The 18568-nt window shown below is 42.6% G+C and overlaps 1 protein-coding gene across 2 annotated transcripts; it reads right to left on the reverse strand.

The window, feature by feature from the left end:
- Positions 1-570: 570 nt before the first annotated feature.
- Positions 571-13653, reverse strand: LOC115171452 (serine/threonine-protein kinase SBK1). 2 transcript variants are annotated; one of them, XM_029728270.1, is made up of 5 exons: positions 13392-13653; positions 9373-9427; positions 8534-8772; positions 4396-4598; positions 571-3996 (listed from the first exon to the last, which is right to left on the reverse strand). In XM_029728270.1, exons 3-5 carry the CDS (start codon positions 8718-8720, stop codon positions 3211-3213), a joined length of 1176 nt encoding a protein of 391 aa, XP_029584130.1. In that variant the 5' UTR covers positions 8721-8772; positions 9373-9427; positions 13392-13653; the 3' UTR covers positions 571-3210. The 2 variants fall into 2 exon arrangements, with proteins under 2 accessions (XP_029584130.1, XP_029584129.1); XM_029728269.1 differs by lacking the exon at positions 9373-9427 and having other exon boundaries at positions 13392-13651.
- Positions 13654-18568: the final 4915 nt, after the last annotated feature.

An 18568-nucleotide genomic window follows, 5' to 3' on the forward strand; every position in this document is an offset into this window, starting at 1 on the left:
ACCGGGATCTAGTCTAGTAGCACATCTCCTTTCTGTTGCCACCAGCCAGCCATGCTGCAGCCTCTCAGGCACCACACACTTCAAAACCACACAACAGATTCAAGCTTCATTTCAGATCGCTTTATTTCATTTTGAATGAAAGGAGAGGAAAGTTTAGGGAAGACAGCGTTCTATTGGACGGACTGAATAAGAGAAGAAGAGTTCTAGCAGCGCATGTTCTACAGACAAACTCCACAACACGGCAGCGTGGTAAAATTACAGGGCACAGAAAGACAAGGAAATCCCATAACATTACTAATAACAAAACACATAAATAACAGATTGATGAAATATCTACTCATAGGAATATATCAGCAGCTGAGAGGCAACAGAACTGGACTGCTGCTTTCAAAATGCATTGATGTTTATTTAAAGACAAAAAAGTGCTGAATTTATTTTTCTCCTGATCAGTCTAGTGTGTTTCTGAGGGGGTGGTGGGTGTGGCAGAGGGGGAAATAGGGCCCAGTGTGTTTGCCTCTGTTAACATACAATAAGTATTTTCTCCAGTGGCAGAAAAATAAATACTGCAACTTTTCACTCTAGAGATTTATTTCAACAGTGTTCCTCCAGAACAATATTGATTCATGCAAACATTTCTGAAAAACACAACACACAGAGAGAGTAGAGTCTATTCCAAAATGAACTGTTGTGCATTTCTCCCAAATGCCTCATGTATTTCAGATTTACATGGTGGACATTATATCCAGTATCCCATCCTGTTTTCTAGATTTTGAAATGTTTCCCTTTTAAAGGTAAGTCACACAAAATAAAACAAATAATTCAAGTCACATCCCAAACGTACTTGAGGACATGTAGGTAGTATCCCCATAGTCCCACTACATCATCTGTGATCTTGTGATGGAAGCCTATACAAATATAGCACATCAAATACAATGGAACAATTCTTTTTTGCTATTTCAGCCCTAGATTTTGTTTTGAGAACAATATCAAATTATGCAAATTTGTGCTACAGCAAAATTTCACTATACAACAATTTTTTTGCACATATTTTTCACTGGCACAATTACCGTACGAGCTGATTTCACAAATGTTTTCTTTATTAACCATGCAATAAAAATAATGCTCATCCATTCATCCTTTGATGCTTTCATCTGACATCTGCATGTACAAATTTGCCAAACTAATGTATAAAATAAAAGACCAGTCAAGGAAATTCATTTTTAGGATTCTGCCCTTTTACCTAGAGTTAAAAGCTAAAAGATAACAAATTAGTTATGGTACAACATGCCCACAGAACATTTAGGTTCAGCTGGAGGTTTTAAATTATCCCCAAAAGAGGATGTATATGGTGTGTATTGGCCATATACTATCATAGTCTTATAACAGTTTGTTTTTACCCATATGGTATAATACATTATAAAGAGTATACCTGAGAAAACAAAATGAAACCACTTTATGCTTTACATAAAACATGGACATTTCGTCCTCATGTCACCATGACACAACAGTCAATAAACTAAAGTAAAACCATAGTAGCGCTAAGCTTCTAATGGTTATGTATACTGCAGGCTATCACATAAAGTCAGCATCGGTGTTCTTATCCATTACTGCATTACTGTCATGGTGTACCAGGCCTAGCAGGCATAGCACGCAGACAAGAGGAGGTGAACTAAACACTCTGACTGACATAATAATGCACTATAGCTACTGCTATAGAGGTAATGGCCAACATCAACATAATCCATTTACATGAGATGAAAAGCAGTTCCATGGAATTATATGACATTGCTATGGGGGAAGGTCAAATGCAGTTTCCCTTTTCTTAAATGGCTGCTTAAATTGCACTAGCAGTAAAACATTGGCAAACGTAAAATATCAAAAAGTCAAATCTCTAATGCTACTTTATAAAATAAATAGCAAAAATATATGTTCAGAAATCAAGAACTCAAATAAATAATATTAACAAAAACGACATTACATAAAGCTCTTATACCCACAGAACATAAGGGTATACAATACAAACACACCATAGTACCATTGGTTCACATTGCGCTCTGGTAAAAGTCACAATGACAGCCAACTTTTACACTCTCCAATTATCTTTTACTGATGCAATTACGGCAGATTCAAAGTTGTTTAATTTCTTCCATTATTCCATGAGCCATTTATCAGAGTCATTTTTGCAGAGAAGTTGCTTGAACATATTGCTTTATGATAGGATCTGGTGAGCTCCAATACAATTTACCATGACATTATGTTGCTATTCTGTAAAAACTTGTTTTGTCCTTCACATGATTGTTGTCTCTGTCCGATCTTGTTGTATATTTTAGTCTGAATATAGCTACAGTACAATACATCAATAAATGCCTGCAGACGCCCACACATCTGTTCAGTAATCAGTACTGGTTGTGATTGTCTTTTGTCATTCCCTCAGAGTTAATCGTCAATAGGAATGTTTGTCAGAATCTATAGTGAAACAACCACCTCCTTCGAGCACCAACCATCATTTTTCCTCATCTTCCTTTCTCCCCAACCAGGTCTCAGAGCATTTCGTATTACTCTGTACATAAATCCGTTACACTCCATTTAGCATGATATGCTACGTTTTGTTTCGTATGGTATGAATAATTTTTGGATGTCCGTCACCCATTTCGTATGATATATAACGAATTACATTTTGTATTATATATTACACATTTTCTAAACGTACAATATGTTACGAATTTGCAAAACGTACTATATGTTACAAACTTTAGCTAGCTGGCTAACGTTAGCTAGGCTGGGGGTTAGGGTTAGGGGTCAGGGTTAGGGGAAGGGTTAGCTAAAAGGGTTAAGGTTAGGGTTAGGGGAAGGGTTAGCTAACATGGTAAGTAGCTAAAAAGTAGTAAGTAGTTGAAAAGTTGCTAGAGTTGTCTGTGATGAGATTCAAATTTGCAACCTTTGGGTTGCTAGACATTCGAGTTATAGCCCGACCAACCAACCTACTTTCGTTTTTGCCTTAGGTAACCATCTGTCTTATGTAACCATACAAAAAGTAACATATCATAATACTTTCAGTGTCGAGGATTTACATTTACTATGTTACTCTAGTCTATGAGACCAGGCTGTTCTCCCACCTCTTCCTTTAACCAGGAAGATCATTCTCTGTTATTTGACCTTCGTATGTTAGTGTTTATACAGTGTGTGTATGTGTGTGCACATTGCCAATCTCTACACACAGATTTCAATGGGCGTGGCCACCAAGATGCGTCCGGCCCCTCCGTTGTCACGGGAGACACGTTCGTAGCTGCTGGTGGAGGAGGGGGAGCCGGTGGAGGAGTAGTGTCCGCCCATGGGCTCTATCAGGCTCTGCTGCTTTAGCCTGTCCACCAGCACATCCTCTTCAGATGACGACGAGCTGAGCTCTACCTGGGGCCCACTGCCCACTGACCCTCCTCCCGCAACGCTGCTGCTGCCCGGCTCATTGTCCAGCATCCAGTGGTGGTTGAAGTAGCTGAAAACCTCCTTAACGGAGCAGCGGCGCTCCTGCTCAATGGACAGGAGCCTGCGGAACATGCGCAGCCCCTCGTCTGTGAAGCGCCGCCACTGAGAGGGCACCGTGCCCGTCCGGCGCCGCTGCCAATGCACAAACTCCTGGTAGAAGGCGTCCGATGGCAGGGCCTTCTCCCAGGGGAAGTTGCCGGTGAGCATGCAGAAGAGGAGGACACCGAAGGCCCACACGTCAGTGCTGTAGTCCACGCAGAAGCCCTCGTGCTGCGAGGCGTCGCACAACTCTGGTGCCGTGTACGGGATGGTTCCGCTGACACGCTTCACTGGGGAGCCGGCACGCCGCGTCATGCCGAAGTCTGACAGCTTGACCTTACGGCACTCTTTGTCAAAGATGAGGATGTTCTCAGGCTTGATGTCCCGGTGGACTAGCTTCTTACAGTGCAGGTAGTCCAGGGCGATGGCCACCTGGTGGACACAACGCTTAGCCACCGTCTCTGGAAGACCCACCTAAACAGAGACGAGTACACACTGAGGTCAAACAATCCACCAGCAAGTAAAAGATTTAAGCCGTCCATGAGAATTTTATGTAACTCTCCACAGTACATGTTGACAAGGGGTTATCAGGTATTACATTAGTTATAGAAAATAACTTTCTATAAATAGTCTTCAATGGATGACGGGTGGTTAGATAATGACTTGGAATATGTTGCTATCTGAGCTTTTTCTAAAAATAGATATACAGTACCAATATCTCACATGAATTTTACACATGAACATTTATTATGTGAAATCTGTACATTATCCTTCAGCTGGAAATAAAATAGCTTTTATGTTATTCATATTTCAGACATTATGTTGAGAGCCTTCTATTGTAACAGCAGATGAATACATCTCTGTTCATCTCACCTGAGGGGGAATGATGTCGAAGAGGTCTCCTGCCAGGGCATACTCCTGAGCGAAGACGTAGTAGTCGTCTGTCTCAAAGGCAATGCCAAACATGTTGATGATAAAAGGGCAGGGAGACAGGTAGAGAGAGATGCTGTACTCCCTTAAGAAGCTCTTCAGTTTGGTTGTTTTCTTCCTCAAGAACTTCAGAGCCATCTTAGTGCCTAGAATATAACGTACAGTACTGGATGAGAAATGTTCTGTGAGTTCTATGAGACAGCTGCACCAAATTTAGGCTTGTCAATAAATTAAACTGATATTAATTACAAAACCTGTCTGGGATTAATTCAATTTAGTGAGGTTACAGGATTTCATCCAAGACCACATTTTTTTCGCTGAGGGGGATTTATAAATATTCCAAAGCCTCTGTCAGAATAGTTTAGTCACGACACCATCCTCTTTACCTACAGAGAGGAGGGGATGGGGCTGCATGGGCACTTCAGCTTTGATGCAGCGGATTTGGCAGTAAATTGAAAGTGATTACATACAAAAGTGTTGCAGTAAACACGTACTGAAATAGAGCCAGTAAGTGCAACACTAATACAATTAGAGCCAATGATTGGGAGGAGGGAGCTGCTTTTCCTTTGCCTGTCTGTAAATCCTTGTGATTCATATACACTCAGTACAAAAAACATTAAGAACACCTTTCCATGTCAGACTGACCAGGTGAATTTGTGGGCTATAATCTTTGTGGGCTATACTTGGCCTTGTCTTAGGACGGTAAGTTGGTGTTTGGAGACATCCCTCTAGTGGTGTGGGGGCTGTGCTTTGGCAAAGTGGGTGGGGTTATATCCTGCCTGTTTGGCCCTGTCCGGGGGTATCATCGGATGGGGCCACAGTGTCTTCTGATCCCTCCTGTCTCAGCCTCCAGTATTTATGCTGCAGTAGTTTATGTGTCGGGGGGCTAGGGTCAGTCTGTTACATCTGGAGTATTTCTCTTGTCTTATCCGGTGTCCTGTGTGAATTTAAATATGCTCTCTCTAATTCTCTCTCTCTTTCTCTCTTTCTTTCTTTCTCTCGGAGGACCTGAGCCCTAGGACCATGCCTCAGGACTACCTGGCATGATGACTCCTTGCTGTCCCCAGTCCACCTGGCCATGCTGCTGCTCCAGTTTCAACTGTTCTGCCTGCGGCTGTGGAACCCTGACCTGTTCACCGGACGTGCTTGTTGCACCCTCGACAACTACTATGATTATTATTATTTGGCCATGCTGGTCATTTATGAACATTTTAACATCTTGACCATGTTCTGTTATAATATCCACCCGGCACAGCCAGAAGAGGACTGGCCACCCCTCATAGCCTGGATCCTCTCTAGGTTTCTTCCTAGGTTTTTGGCCTTTCTAGGGAGTTTTTCCTAGGGAGTTTTTCCTAGCCACCGTGCTTCTTTCACATGCATTGCTTGCTGTTTGGGGTTTTAGGCTGGGTTTCTGTACAGCACTTTGAGATATCAGCTGATGTACGAATGGCTATATAAATACATTTGATTTGATTTGAATCCAGGTGAAAGCTATGATCCCTTATTGATGTTACTTGTTAAATCCACTTCAATCAGTGTAGATGAAATGGAGGAGACAGGTTAAAAGTCTTGAGACAATTGAAGACATGGATTGTGTGCCATTCATAGGGTGAATGGGCAAGACAAAAGATTTAAGTTCTTTTGAATGGGGTATGGTAGTAGGTGCCAGGCGCACCGGTTTGTGTCAAGAACTGCAATGCTGCTGTTTTGTTTTACCCTATACAGTTTCCTGGCTGTATCAATAATGGTCCACCACCCAAAGGACATCCAGCCAACTTGACAACTGTGGGAAGCATTGGAGTCAACATGGGCCAGCATCTCTGTGGAATGCTTTTGACACCTTGTAGAGTCCATGTCCCAATGAAATGAGGCTGTTCTGAGGGTAAAAGGGGGGGGGGGACGACTCAATATTAGGAAGGTGTTCCTTATGTTTAGCGCAGAGCAATCTGGAAGGAAATGTCTCAGAACCTTCTACCGACCACAGCCTATTTCCCCGAATGACAGGAAAACAGAAATTAGCAGAGGAAATATGGGAAGGGGTCAAGGTCAAGACTGGGAGATGGAAAATTGCCAGATTGAAATGCCTCAATGTCTGTCTCTCCCTGGTGCCACAGTACTCTGTGAGCTCAGGGGAAAAGAGAAGCTTCTCCAATAGCACCACCTCAGCTCTGGTCAGAGCATAAAGTAGTGAGCATGCAGACGTGACGCTTGGCATTCAGGTCAAAAAAACAAAACAAAAAAACTTTTCTCGTTGTCATTTTGGGGTATTGTGTGTAGATTGATGAGGATTTGTATTTATTTAATCCTTTTTAGAATAAGGCTGTAACATAACAACATGTATACTTCCGAATGCACTGTATATTTTGGGGTTTTCATAAAAGTCCTCTTGGGTCTCTAACCTCACCTGCACACATCTTTACTGTACCTTGTTTTTTTAATGTCACTGTTTGTCTTTCACTTGTCTTTTTTGTGTGTGAATAAATTAAACTAAAACTACACCAAATGATATGATCATTGATATGGTAAAAACGGAATGTTGGTAAAAACGGAATGTTGAACTATTAAAATCAACAGAGAAAATTGTATTGGGAAAATATTTGCACTGCAAATACAAGATAACTAATATTGTCTCTCTATAGTCGTATACAAAAGTGAACACCAAATATTAATTGAACATACTGTACATTTTGAAGAGGTTTAGATGGATATTCACTCACAGAGAAATTGTAAATATTAATTATAACTAAATCAGATTAGAAAGTGAAGAACTGTTTTGATAGCTTGCTTCAAAATGATTTGATCTCCTAATATACATTTTTGCTGAATTGTGGTAATCCCACATGATGCCTGATATGCAATGAATTATTCCAGAACTAGAGCTCTACATTCAAGCTAATATCCACCTGTATGATGGATTGAGTGAGCATTATCAAAGCTATCATCAAACTATAAAATAAAGATTGGTCTCCCCTATGAATCATGCTAATCTGAGATTATACTCATACCCAAATTTACAGCCATCCTAATTCCCAGATCTTTGATAGGGTAGCAAATTGGCCTGCCTCACTAAAACCCAATTACACAGCAGCATGATTTAGAAGTCATCATATAAATACTATTCAACACATCTCTGACGGCAAGAAATCTTTTCATTATTTATGTCCTGAGCTGGTAGCGTCAAATGTTTGAATTGGGGAATGTAATATGATGGCAGCGTGGGATCCGAGAGCTGGGTAAATACTTTATTTTTTACCTTTGTTTAACTAGGCAAGTCAGTTAAGAACAAATTCTTATTTACAATGACGGCCTACACCGGCCAAACCCGGGCGACGCTGGGCCAGTTGTGCATCGCCCTATGGGACTCCCAATCACTGCCGGTTGTGATACAGCCTGGATGTAACATGATTTAGGTCTAATGACAACCCAGTGATAGTGGTTTTGGATACTTCCAGATGGTGTGTCCTTTCTCTGCTTTATAAAAGAGCTGAGGACAAACTGTGCACTTTGGTGGCTTGTGTATGTCATTATTCCTCTAGATGTAGGAGGGTCAATTGCTCCCCCCCCACCCCCCTCCACACACACACTTCTGAGTTGGTTAGACAAGTCTGTAAAGTGGACTGAGCAGATGGTTGACATTTTGGCTTGCATTTTATGTCACAAAGGTTGAAAAGATTTGCTAAAATAGGTCATTTTGATAAGCAATCTGGATGGGGTTTGTGCTTCACTGCTATTCCGAAACTAGGGACGCTGCATTCGCTATAATTATGGTCCACAAATGAATTCTTTAAAGAGTGGAGCGATCTAAATACTTCAAAGATGTGTAAGATTACTGTGACCATGGAAAGAAAACATGTAAAAAAAATACATTGGAGATGGAATCTGGAGTGAATCTAAATGTTCTGATTGTAAACACATATAAAACCCCAGAAAAAATATGATTTGGTTGTTTTCACATCAGCAAGCAATGTTTCTGTTTTGTTGCGCTCTGTTGATGGTGTGTCTGGAATAGACCAACTGACATGAATATAACACATTGGTTATTGTCAACGGCACAGGTAGCTTCCATCAGAGACAAACTCACCTCTGATTTTGTGGATGACCAGGTCCACTTTCCCATAGGTACCCTTACCCAGCTCTCTGATGACCTCATAGTACTTGCTGATGTCTAGCTTCTCCAGGTTCTGGGCAGCAATGAGCTGCAGCTCCTCCAGGATGTCGATGGAGGCGCGGGACCCAGACCCGTGGGACCCGTGGGGAGAGGAGCTCATTCTGCCTGGGAGAGATGCCTGGAGCACAGGGATCTGGTGACTGCTGTTGTTCCTAAAGAAGTTAACAGGGGGAGCAGGAAGGAATGCAAGGTTAAAGAGAGATAGGCACGTAGCCTATACAATGAAAATGGTGGATACACCAATGGCTTTTGTGTCTCACCTCTCTACACACAGAGAGACACACCTCGCTTATCGACAACATCAAAGACACTGAGTGTTTTGTATCCGAGACAAATAAGCTCTTATGTAACCATTGCATCCTGCGTTAAACACAGATCTACTTTCCGCTGTGTGAAGCCCCTTTCAAGTGACCGAGATCACAGACCTGTTTCCACCCAGAGAACAGTGCTGGGGAACACAACCACTGCAGAGGAAAGAACAGAGACAGCTAATTCCCTTTCCACTTCACTAATCAGTCACTCGCACTCTGGATTCAGATCATTTGGCTATGCTTCTTCTGTTAGTCTTCTTTGCCCTCCAAAACTTTGTTTCAAAATGTCTCCTGTTAGAGTTCTGTGAGATCCATAAAAGCTTTAGTCTAGGTCTGAGCCTCAAATTACTCAGAGCACCAACTCAACATTCACTTGCATGGCAAAGGAGAGACACAGCGACAACAGTGGTTCATTCTTGACAGAAAATTGTATTATCTTGCCTGCCGGTGAAATGTTGTCAGCTCAGCTCATTGCAGGTCTGTTTCAGTCGGCCGTCTGATCCAAGACCATGTAACGACAAGCCAAGAAACACTCATTTGCAATATCCTTTCTTTCATCACCCAGGGCAGACAAATCTCTGAATGACTGAATGAACTTCACGGCCCTGATGGTACAGCAGAATTGTGCCATCTCTCATTAATGAAGATAAAAAATGTGTTGAATGAGACAGGATGCGAGAGACATCCTGTGGATAGTCCATCTGTGTATGCCTCAGGGACGGCTCCACAGTGTGTGCGTGTGCGTGTGCGTGTGTGTGTGCGTGTGTGTGTGTGCGTGCGTGCGTGCGTGCGTGTGTGTGTGTGTGCGTGTGTGTGTGTGCGTGAGTGTGTGTGTACTTATTTTTCTGTGAGTTTATGCATTGTACATGTGTGACAATTCACTGAGGGGGCTGTTTCAACAGGGGAGCCAGCTGGCTGTCCATCAGAGCAGTACTATGACTACTAGCAGCAGTCCAGTCAGCATCCTACTGACAAGGTTATTAAAACACACAACAGCCTAGGCAGCCCAGTCCCGTTTCTCTTCTACATATGAAGATAAACCAGCGCCACAAACACACAGACACACAGACACACAGACACACACACACGTTTGCATGGTTTGTGTCATATCAAAGAGCCTGGAGATGAAAGGAGAGTCAAACAGTGGTAATTAAGCTCTGCTCCTCTGCTGCAGCCCTGACTCAGCCCCACAGCAGCTCCCTCGCCGCTCCCCGTCCCCGCTTCCTGCCCCCAGTCCCCGTCCCAGGAATATTCATGCCACCGCTATTCCCAGGAGGACCTCTGGGAGCACCAAGCTCTGTTTGTCACACAGATAGAGCACTGTGCCCACCGTGCCATGTCTCTCCTCAATGGGATTCAGCTCATCTGTATTCAAAGCACAGATGGAGCACAGTTTGACTGGTGTACCTTGAGTCACAGCTCTCATCCCCACCCCTCCTCCTGTATCCCCATGTGACGCTGGTCTTTGCATAACACACTGGAGAAAAGGTGGTCGATGAGGATTGGTGACTGGAGGGCCCAAAGGGTAGTACTGCAGATGGGGGAGGGGCTGGGCAGTGCAGTGAGAGGCCTGGACACTGAGGACCTTTTTGTCGCCTTGCTGCAGCTCACAGCTCATAGAGGGCAGACAGGCAGGCAGGCAGGCTGTAGTTAATTGCTGGCGATGCCAGGAATATTGATTGACTTACAGTCTGGGTGCTATGTGACTATAGGTAGGAAACGTGACAACCCGCACAAAGTGCTGAGCAATGGTCATCTGCCTCCTCCTGTCCACACTCACACACGTGCACACAGACACATTTACCCTCACACAAACACACAACAGAAAGAGCAGCACAGCAAGAGCTGCCTTGGCCAGCTGATCAATGCTGCCTGCCAAGGTCCATTCTTGAGTATTTACAGCTAATAATAATGTCTAATGTCTAATCAATAGATCTGGGAGTAAAGAGGTAATCCACCTACAAAATGTTACCATCACTGTAATATGAGCCGGAGTGATTCATTTGTAGATATGCAATGTAAACTGTGAATCTCAAGCTTTGTTAGCAAGATTTGATGTGATTAAGTACGATTGTCTAGAGGGAAAACAACAATGTAAATGATTGATTAACATGTCAAAATCTACACAAATCAAGAGACTGAGCTGTGAACTGAAATGGGATCACAGTTTTATTCTTCATGGCCCTGCCTGTCTCCCACAGTTACGATGTGGATGATTGTCGCCCAGTCCATGATTAAATGAGGAGTCTGGCACTCTTATAAACGTGTCCCATGTCCTCTGTAACACACTTCCACTGCCTTGTCTTACTTAGCCATTTAGATTCAAATGGAAATTGTGACATGGTCTTTGATGTTGTAAAATGCATTCATCCATGGATGCAACACAGCATCTATCTACAGTTGATTGTGTGTGCATAGCATGTTCTCTGTGTTGTTGTTCAGTGCAGTAGGTATTCCAACAAAGGTATAACAGTTACTTAGAGAAGTCCTACTACAGCTTTACTGGACTGAAGGCCGTTGATGCAGTGAGATTGCAATTTGAGTTCTGCTGGTCTGGTAGATAGTTCAATTACCTGGGCCATTGACCATGTTGGCAGGCTATTGGAGTACGTCCTAAACCCAAACAGAACATCCAGCCAATGTACTGTTTTCTTTGTTTAACTGAGGAGTGGGGGCCATTCTCCTCTATTTGCTGTAAATATTTGAACAAATCTAAAACAGCCCATTTTACCATCTTCAAAAAAGTACATTGTCCTACATTTCCAAACAGCTAGGGGATGTGGATATAGTTTTGTGTGTTTGTATAGTACCAGAACTAATGTGCAGAACAGGTCAGCCTGTGTGGAGGGTGCTTTAGTAGTCATGACTCATAACACTTATGAATAATACGGGTCAACATGGTTTATTTGGTGTTGTAACAGTGAGCAATTTAGACCAAAAGATAGAACAGTGCAGAACAGTGCAGAAGTCCTTCTCCTGGGGTCTGTCCACTAGTAAAATAGGCTATATCCCAAGGACTAGGTGAACTGGGTGCCACTGTTGTTTCCTCTCACAGTCAAGGAGAAATGCCAGACAGACTGGCACCTTGATGCCCTTAGCGTGTTATTGTCAAATACAAACAGGTGAGTGCCAGTAAGACAACGCCCACAATGCACCCAAACCAGCAGCTCTCAAATCACAAAGCTCACAATTTGAATGATATAACGGTACATCTAGAATGGAGTTTGCGTCGTAAGAGAGGGATGGGTTTCTGTTGTCTCTCACAAACCATTAAAAATCACCAGAGGGGTTTCTCCAACCTCCACCAACAGCAAAGTCAACTGTTTTCACTTACGTTGCTTACATAACACTGTCTGTCTGAGAGGAAAGCAATCCAACCTGCTGCTCAGGGTAATGCTGAGTATCTGTATATGATCCCCATTACATCTACAGTATGGTCAGAGAGGGACACTTCATAAAGAATATAGTTTGCATATGCTCTGAATGCTATAGCTGTTTCTCCATCTCACACTGCTGTATGGCCAATGTGAGATGAAGCTGACAAAGGCAAAGGGTAGAATAGATATCCTCTGAATGCTCTGGCTAAGTGACCACAAAACACACAAGTCTTTGGATCACATGTCCCAGCACAGACAAAGCATAGACGCTATTATCGTCAGACGCTATTATCTACAGCGTCTGACGAGAACAATGGCATGTTGTGTCTACAAGTAGCATGGAGGATTCATATGGAACTTTACTGTAGGTGTTAAGAATAGAAAAATAATTTGTGTAAAAGGTAAATGTGTGTGTGTGTGTGTGTGTGTGTGTGTGTGTGTGTGTGTGTGTGTGTGTGTGTGTGTGTGTGTGTGTGTGTGTGTGTGTGTGTGTGTGTGTCTGTGTGTGAACAGACAAGGCACCAAGGAGAGGAGCATAGGAACATCCATACCAATACACAAGAGTTTACAATGACAGATGTAGCACTTGAGCGCATCATATATATTTCAAATGGCCTTCTACACAGGTATTTATTAATATACATACATATCACTGCAATTCATTGGAAGGCTATTTCACTATGATGCTATCAAGCCAAATAGCTTCAGCCATAGGCTATCATGCCCATTGTCCTTCCCCTACTGTTTACTATACTGGTCTCAGGCTACATGTTACGATGCCGTAGATGTATTAAATAATAGGTTACAGTAAGACAATAATGCACAACAAATAACCATTTGAGAGATGTAAGCACACAATGTAAACCACATAGCTAATTCTAAACCATGTTTTAAAGGACATCGACTTGCTTGTAAACATGTCATTATGGGATGAAAACAGACCAGCAGGAATAATGAATGTGTGAAACATTATGCAAAATCAATAAGCAGGTCTATAAAATCCAAATAAAAGCACTGATAAATTGATTGAAATTGTTATGATCCAACCAACAATGATGATCCATTGTTATCAATGTATCTTACCTTTCAGATTGCGCTGCATGCAATAGCTGGTGCTGTCATTCCGTTCAGCAGAAACTTTAATTGTACAGCAGGATAAACCGTTACAGGACTGGTCTGATTTCCTGTGCAAAATCGTGTCTCTGAATAGTGCAGATTTAACGCTTTGTTGCCAATATGCACAGCGGCGCACAATAATATCACCTTGCTGGTGCTTCTGTCTGCTTCGTCAGTACCTCTGTCAGCCTGACTTGCCCTATTGTCTCTGTCGGCCTACGGCTGCTACATGCAACTACCGCCAGACAGCGAGGCTGCGTTAACGCCAGCCCTCCGCAGCGGCGGTCCAATCGGAGAGCAGAGCGAAGCAGCAGCGGCGCGACATAACGGAGGGAGGGGGTCTTGTGTCTGCATACAGATACCAAACATTCTCTCTCTTTGTACAATGGGAATAAACGACAAGTAAAAAACGAGTGGAGCAGATATAATGTAATGTATTTGAGTAATATTTGACCCAGGACGTTTAAATCGCCTACAAATGTGTGTGGAACAGGTGTTGGCATCGGCAGGTGTCAAAATCAAATCAAATTGTATTGGTCACATGCGCTGAATACAACTGGTGTAGACTTTATCATGAATTGCTTGCTTATGAGCCCTTCCCAACGATGCAGAGTTAAAAAATAATATAGAAAATAGAAACACAAGAGGAATCAACTAAAATACATGAGAATGGCCATAGTGTTTCTAGTTTGTGGGTCATGGAAGAGGCAGTCATGTTCAAATATAGAAGAACATTGTAGCTTTTTCCTTTCTGAATATAGAATAATTAAATGCATTTTACAGACTGATAGAACAAATGTGCAGAGAGTGGGTACATATGTACATGAAGGCAGGGTAAAAGTGACTCGGCATCAGGATATGGACAGGTGGACAAGTGATTGACAGGTCAGGAGTTTGGACCTAGGCTTTTGAAATGATGCCAATTATGGATGCTTTAATGCAGCTGTCACGACTTCCGCCGAAGTCGGCTCCTCTCCTTGTTCGGGCGGCGTTCGGCGGTCGACGTCACCGGCTGTCTAGCCATCGCCGTTTTGTCTTGTTCCCTGGTACCTGGTTTTCATTCCCCAATCACACTACATGTATTTATTCCTCTGTTCCACCTCATGTCTTTGTGTGTGATTGTTTCGTGTTACGTGTCATGTTTGCCACGCTATTTCTGGTGTGCGTTTATTCCGTGTTTTATTATCACCAGGTATGTTTATTTGCATGTACACATTATTGTGACTGTTTGCGTGTTTTTGCACATTGGCATATTGGCTAGAGGTTTTTGACGCAGTGGCGTCCGTCTGTTGGTTTCTCCTGCCTAAATAAAGTGTGTGCCTGTTCACAACTCTCTGCTCTCCTGCACCTGACTCCGCTCCCAGTACACACACCATTGACAGCAGCAGTCAAAATGGTACTGAAAGCAGGCCTATTACATTCTAGACCACCATGTCCCATGGGACAAAGAGTAGCCACAGCATGCCATTTGAATTGTCATTGGCAAGTTCTGAATCAGAACAAGGCATGCATTTAGATTGTCAAACTTACTCAATGAATGAATAAGTGAGTCAAGGATATTATTTACATAACAAATGTAATTTAAATTCACAGACAGGCAGGTCAAGCAAGGTTGACCCATAGCAGGTCCATGTCAGAGGCAACCGTGCCAGACAAGTGATCATGAGTGTGGAGTGGGAGTTGCCTATAGTGGGGTTCTCAGAGAAGATGTCTCAGAGAGTTTGATTCTGGGTCACAGCAGAATTCTACCATGGCAAGGCAGTAAAGTATTCTCACATAAAGATTACAGTGTACTGCTGACCGTGATCTGCACTGGCAGCTCTTTCCATCCTCAGTGGTTCTTCCTTACATTGTGTAAAGCTGTGACTATGTGGAGTGAGCCAGAGACTAGAGTCTGAGAGTAGGCCACTTCATTGCTGAATAGGCTAGTTCAGAATGTCCGTTTTTGCATTGAATCACGTTCTCACAATCAACATTTACCATTATTAGTAAATTGCAACTTGCTGGCATGTGAGGGTGGAGAATTGGTGTGCTGTTCATTTGTAGATAGCAATGCATGCATATTTCAAACTATTGTGACAGGTTGGCAATTGCAGCCACTCACATTTTTTTTTCTTCAAATGCACCAAATAAGGCTGTGAATGTGACCAGAGTACTGGAGAGCATGTGCCAGAGGCAACGACATTCATTTGTTATATTTCTATGAGTATCCATTTATAAATGGACACAGAGGACAGGCTACTCACTACGTGGCTTATTAGAATCCCTTTCTGCTGCACTTCTAACCGGATTGCCTCCAGAACATTTTGGTTTGGTCTGATTTATCCTCATCCGAGCGGGTCCAGACACAAGACCTGTGTCACAGCAGTGGATTGGTATTCTGCTGGTAACAGGGTTTGCCTCAAGTGAAAGACGGGATGATTTCTCCAACTGGCCGTCTGGCATAGCGGGACAGTTGTTAACAGGCCCATTAGACATGCACACATTAGCAACAGAAAACATCATTGATTTATTTGGAGGCATGGGCTTGAATTATTATTTGTGTCATAACATAGAGAGAGAGAACGAGAGAGAACGAGAGAGAGAGTGTGTGTGTGTTGGGTGGGGTTGGGGGTGGGGGGGGGTGAAGGGGGAATTACTTTCCATTGTGGCACACTGGTCTCTGAACATCAGAGGGCACTCATGACATAAACATGCAAATGAAATGTGATGAATGGAAATAAATTGTATGACACAATAGTAGCAAATTGTGTTGACAGTCTGAATGTTCTCTCCATCGATTAGTATAAAGGACTCCTTTTCTTCTCGGGTCCTCATCATGACAGTTTACAAAAACCCTCTTTGTGTCCCTCTGTGCAACACAAACAACTAACTTATTGAGCTGTAAAACATACAAATGTGTTTTGGGTTCAAAATTCTGGTGGAAAATGTTCCAATGTTGTGGCAGACGGCTGCTGAAATATACATGTTTTCCTGAGCACCGTTAATTAGATGGCTGTTGGCTGATTATCATGGCTCCCTGTTTAAATGCATTGTTTGATCAATTCCCCTGGAGCTGGAATAATGAGGTCCCAGGATTCTGCTGTAGAAAGCAGAGCAGACAGACAGACAGACAGACAGACAGACAGACAGACGGATATTATTGCCATAATACGACATTTTAAATGTCTCTATTCCTTTGGAACCTTTGTGAGTGTAATGTTTACTGTTCATTTTATATTGTTTATTTCACTTTTGTTTATTATCTATTTCACTTGCTTTTGCAATGTAAACACAAGTTCCCATGCCAATAAAGCCCTTCGAATTGAATTGAATGGAGACAGAGAGAGAGACAGAGACAGAGACAGAGAGAGAGAGAGAGAGAGAGAGAGAGAGAGAGAGAGACAGAGAGAGAGAGAGAGAGAGAGAGAGGAACACCTGCAGCAGTGGCACAACCTCGGCACCAGCACCAGCCTTCTATAAGTCTCACACACAAACACATAATGGCACACTAGCACACACCTGCTCACACAATCGCACACTAGCTCACACTAGCTTACACGATCTCACACAATCTCACACTAGCTCACACTAGCTTACAGTAGCTCACACTAGCTTACAGTAGCTCACACTAGGTCACACGATCTCACACTAGCTCACACTAGCTCACACTAGCTCACACGATCTCACACGATCTCACACTAGCTCACATCAACTTACACGATCTCACACCAGCTCACACGATATCACACAATCTCACACTAGCTCACAGTAGCTCACAGTAGCTCACACGATCTCACACTAGCTCACACTCATCCACACATGCGATCTCAAATGCAAAAACATAGGCATTCTCATAGGATATGAAAGTTGGACCAGGGAGAAAATGTAACCTAGATATAGAGATGCATCCCGTATCCTCTCATCCATTCCATTTCATTTGGACTGATTTGCACGCCAGACATACGCTGGCTGCTGTTATTCAGTGTGACTGACTGACATTGACTAGGTTTATTAGAGAGCCAGGCCATCAAACTGCTGGGGCCCCTTCTTTGAAGGTTACTGTGGCAATCTCCCAGAGTGCTCCACACCCGACATGACATCCCCCTGGGCTGCAGCCCAGTGTCCTAATCTCTACCTCCCTCACTCCCTCGCTCATTGCCTCCTAAACAACAACACCACTCAGACCTAGTGTACACTGCCCTTCCTCCTGCATCTCTGCTCTGTACAGCCATTTCCTCTGAGATAGCCAGGCCTCATTTCTCTGAGCTGATGTTAATCTGTTGTTGTGTTTTCTGAACACTGTGTTACTTTTTCAGTGCTTTGGAAATGAGCAGAGGAAGATTGATGGGGTTATGTAATTAGGCCCTCTCAAATGGAGAGTTTGCATGGCAAGGGGAATTATTCAGGGACAGCGACTATGTCAAATCAAATCACATTTTATTTGTCACATGCTTTGAAGACAACAGGTGTAGAATAACAGCAAAATGTTTATTTACAGGTCCTTTTCTAACAATGCAGAGTCAAAGATAAGATACAACATTTTATAAAAAATTGAAATAGGGACACAAGGAATAAATACACAGTGAAAAAGGAATACAAATAATGAGTAAAAAAAACACGGCTATATACAGGGAGAAGAAAATAACATGGCTATATACAGGGAGTAGAAAATAACATGGCTATATACAGGGAGTAGAAAATAACATGGCTATATACAGGGAGAAGAAAATAACATGGCTATATACAGGGAGTAGAAAATAACATGGCTATATACAGGGAGTAGAAAATAACATGGCTATATACAGGGAGAAGAAAATAACATGGCTATATACAGGGAGTAGAAAATAACATGGCTATATACAGGGAGAAGAAAATAACATGGCTATATACAGGGAGAAGAAAATAACATGGCTATATACAGGGAGAAGAAAATAACATGGCTATATACAGGGAGTAGAAAATAACATGGCTATATACAGGGAGTAGAAAATAACATGGCTATATACAGGGAGAAGAAAATAACATGGCTATATACAGGGAGTAGAAAATAACATGGCTATATACAGGGAGTAGAAAATAACATGGCTATATACAGGGAGAAGAAAATAACATGGCTATATACAGGGAGTAGAAAATAACATGGCTATATACAGGGAGTAGAA

Source organism: Salmo trutta, chromosome 32 (assembly GCF_901001165.1).
Source record: "Salmo trutta chromosome 32, fSalTru1.1, whole genome shotgun sequence".
Lineage (NCBI taxonomy): Eukaryota > Metazoa > Chordata > Actinopteri > Salmoniformes > Salmonidae > Salmo > Salmo trutta.

Bases quoted from the DNA above. Each gene is read 5' to 3' on its own strand.
- LOC115171452 (XM_029728270.1), bottom strand. From the start codon at position 8,720: ATGAGCTCCTCTCCCCACGGGTCCCACGGGTCTGGGTCCCGCGCCTCC. The intron at 4,599-8,533 runs GTGAGTTTGTCT...GTTATATTCTAG, and splicing joins GGTCATCCACAAAATCAGAG to GCACTAAGATGGCTCTGAAG. The intron at 3,997-4,395 runs GTGAGATGAACA...GTCTCTGTTTAG, and splicing joins TCGACATCATTCCCCCTCAG to GTGGGTCTTCCAGAGACGGT.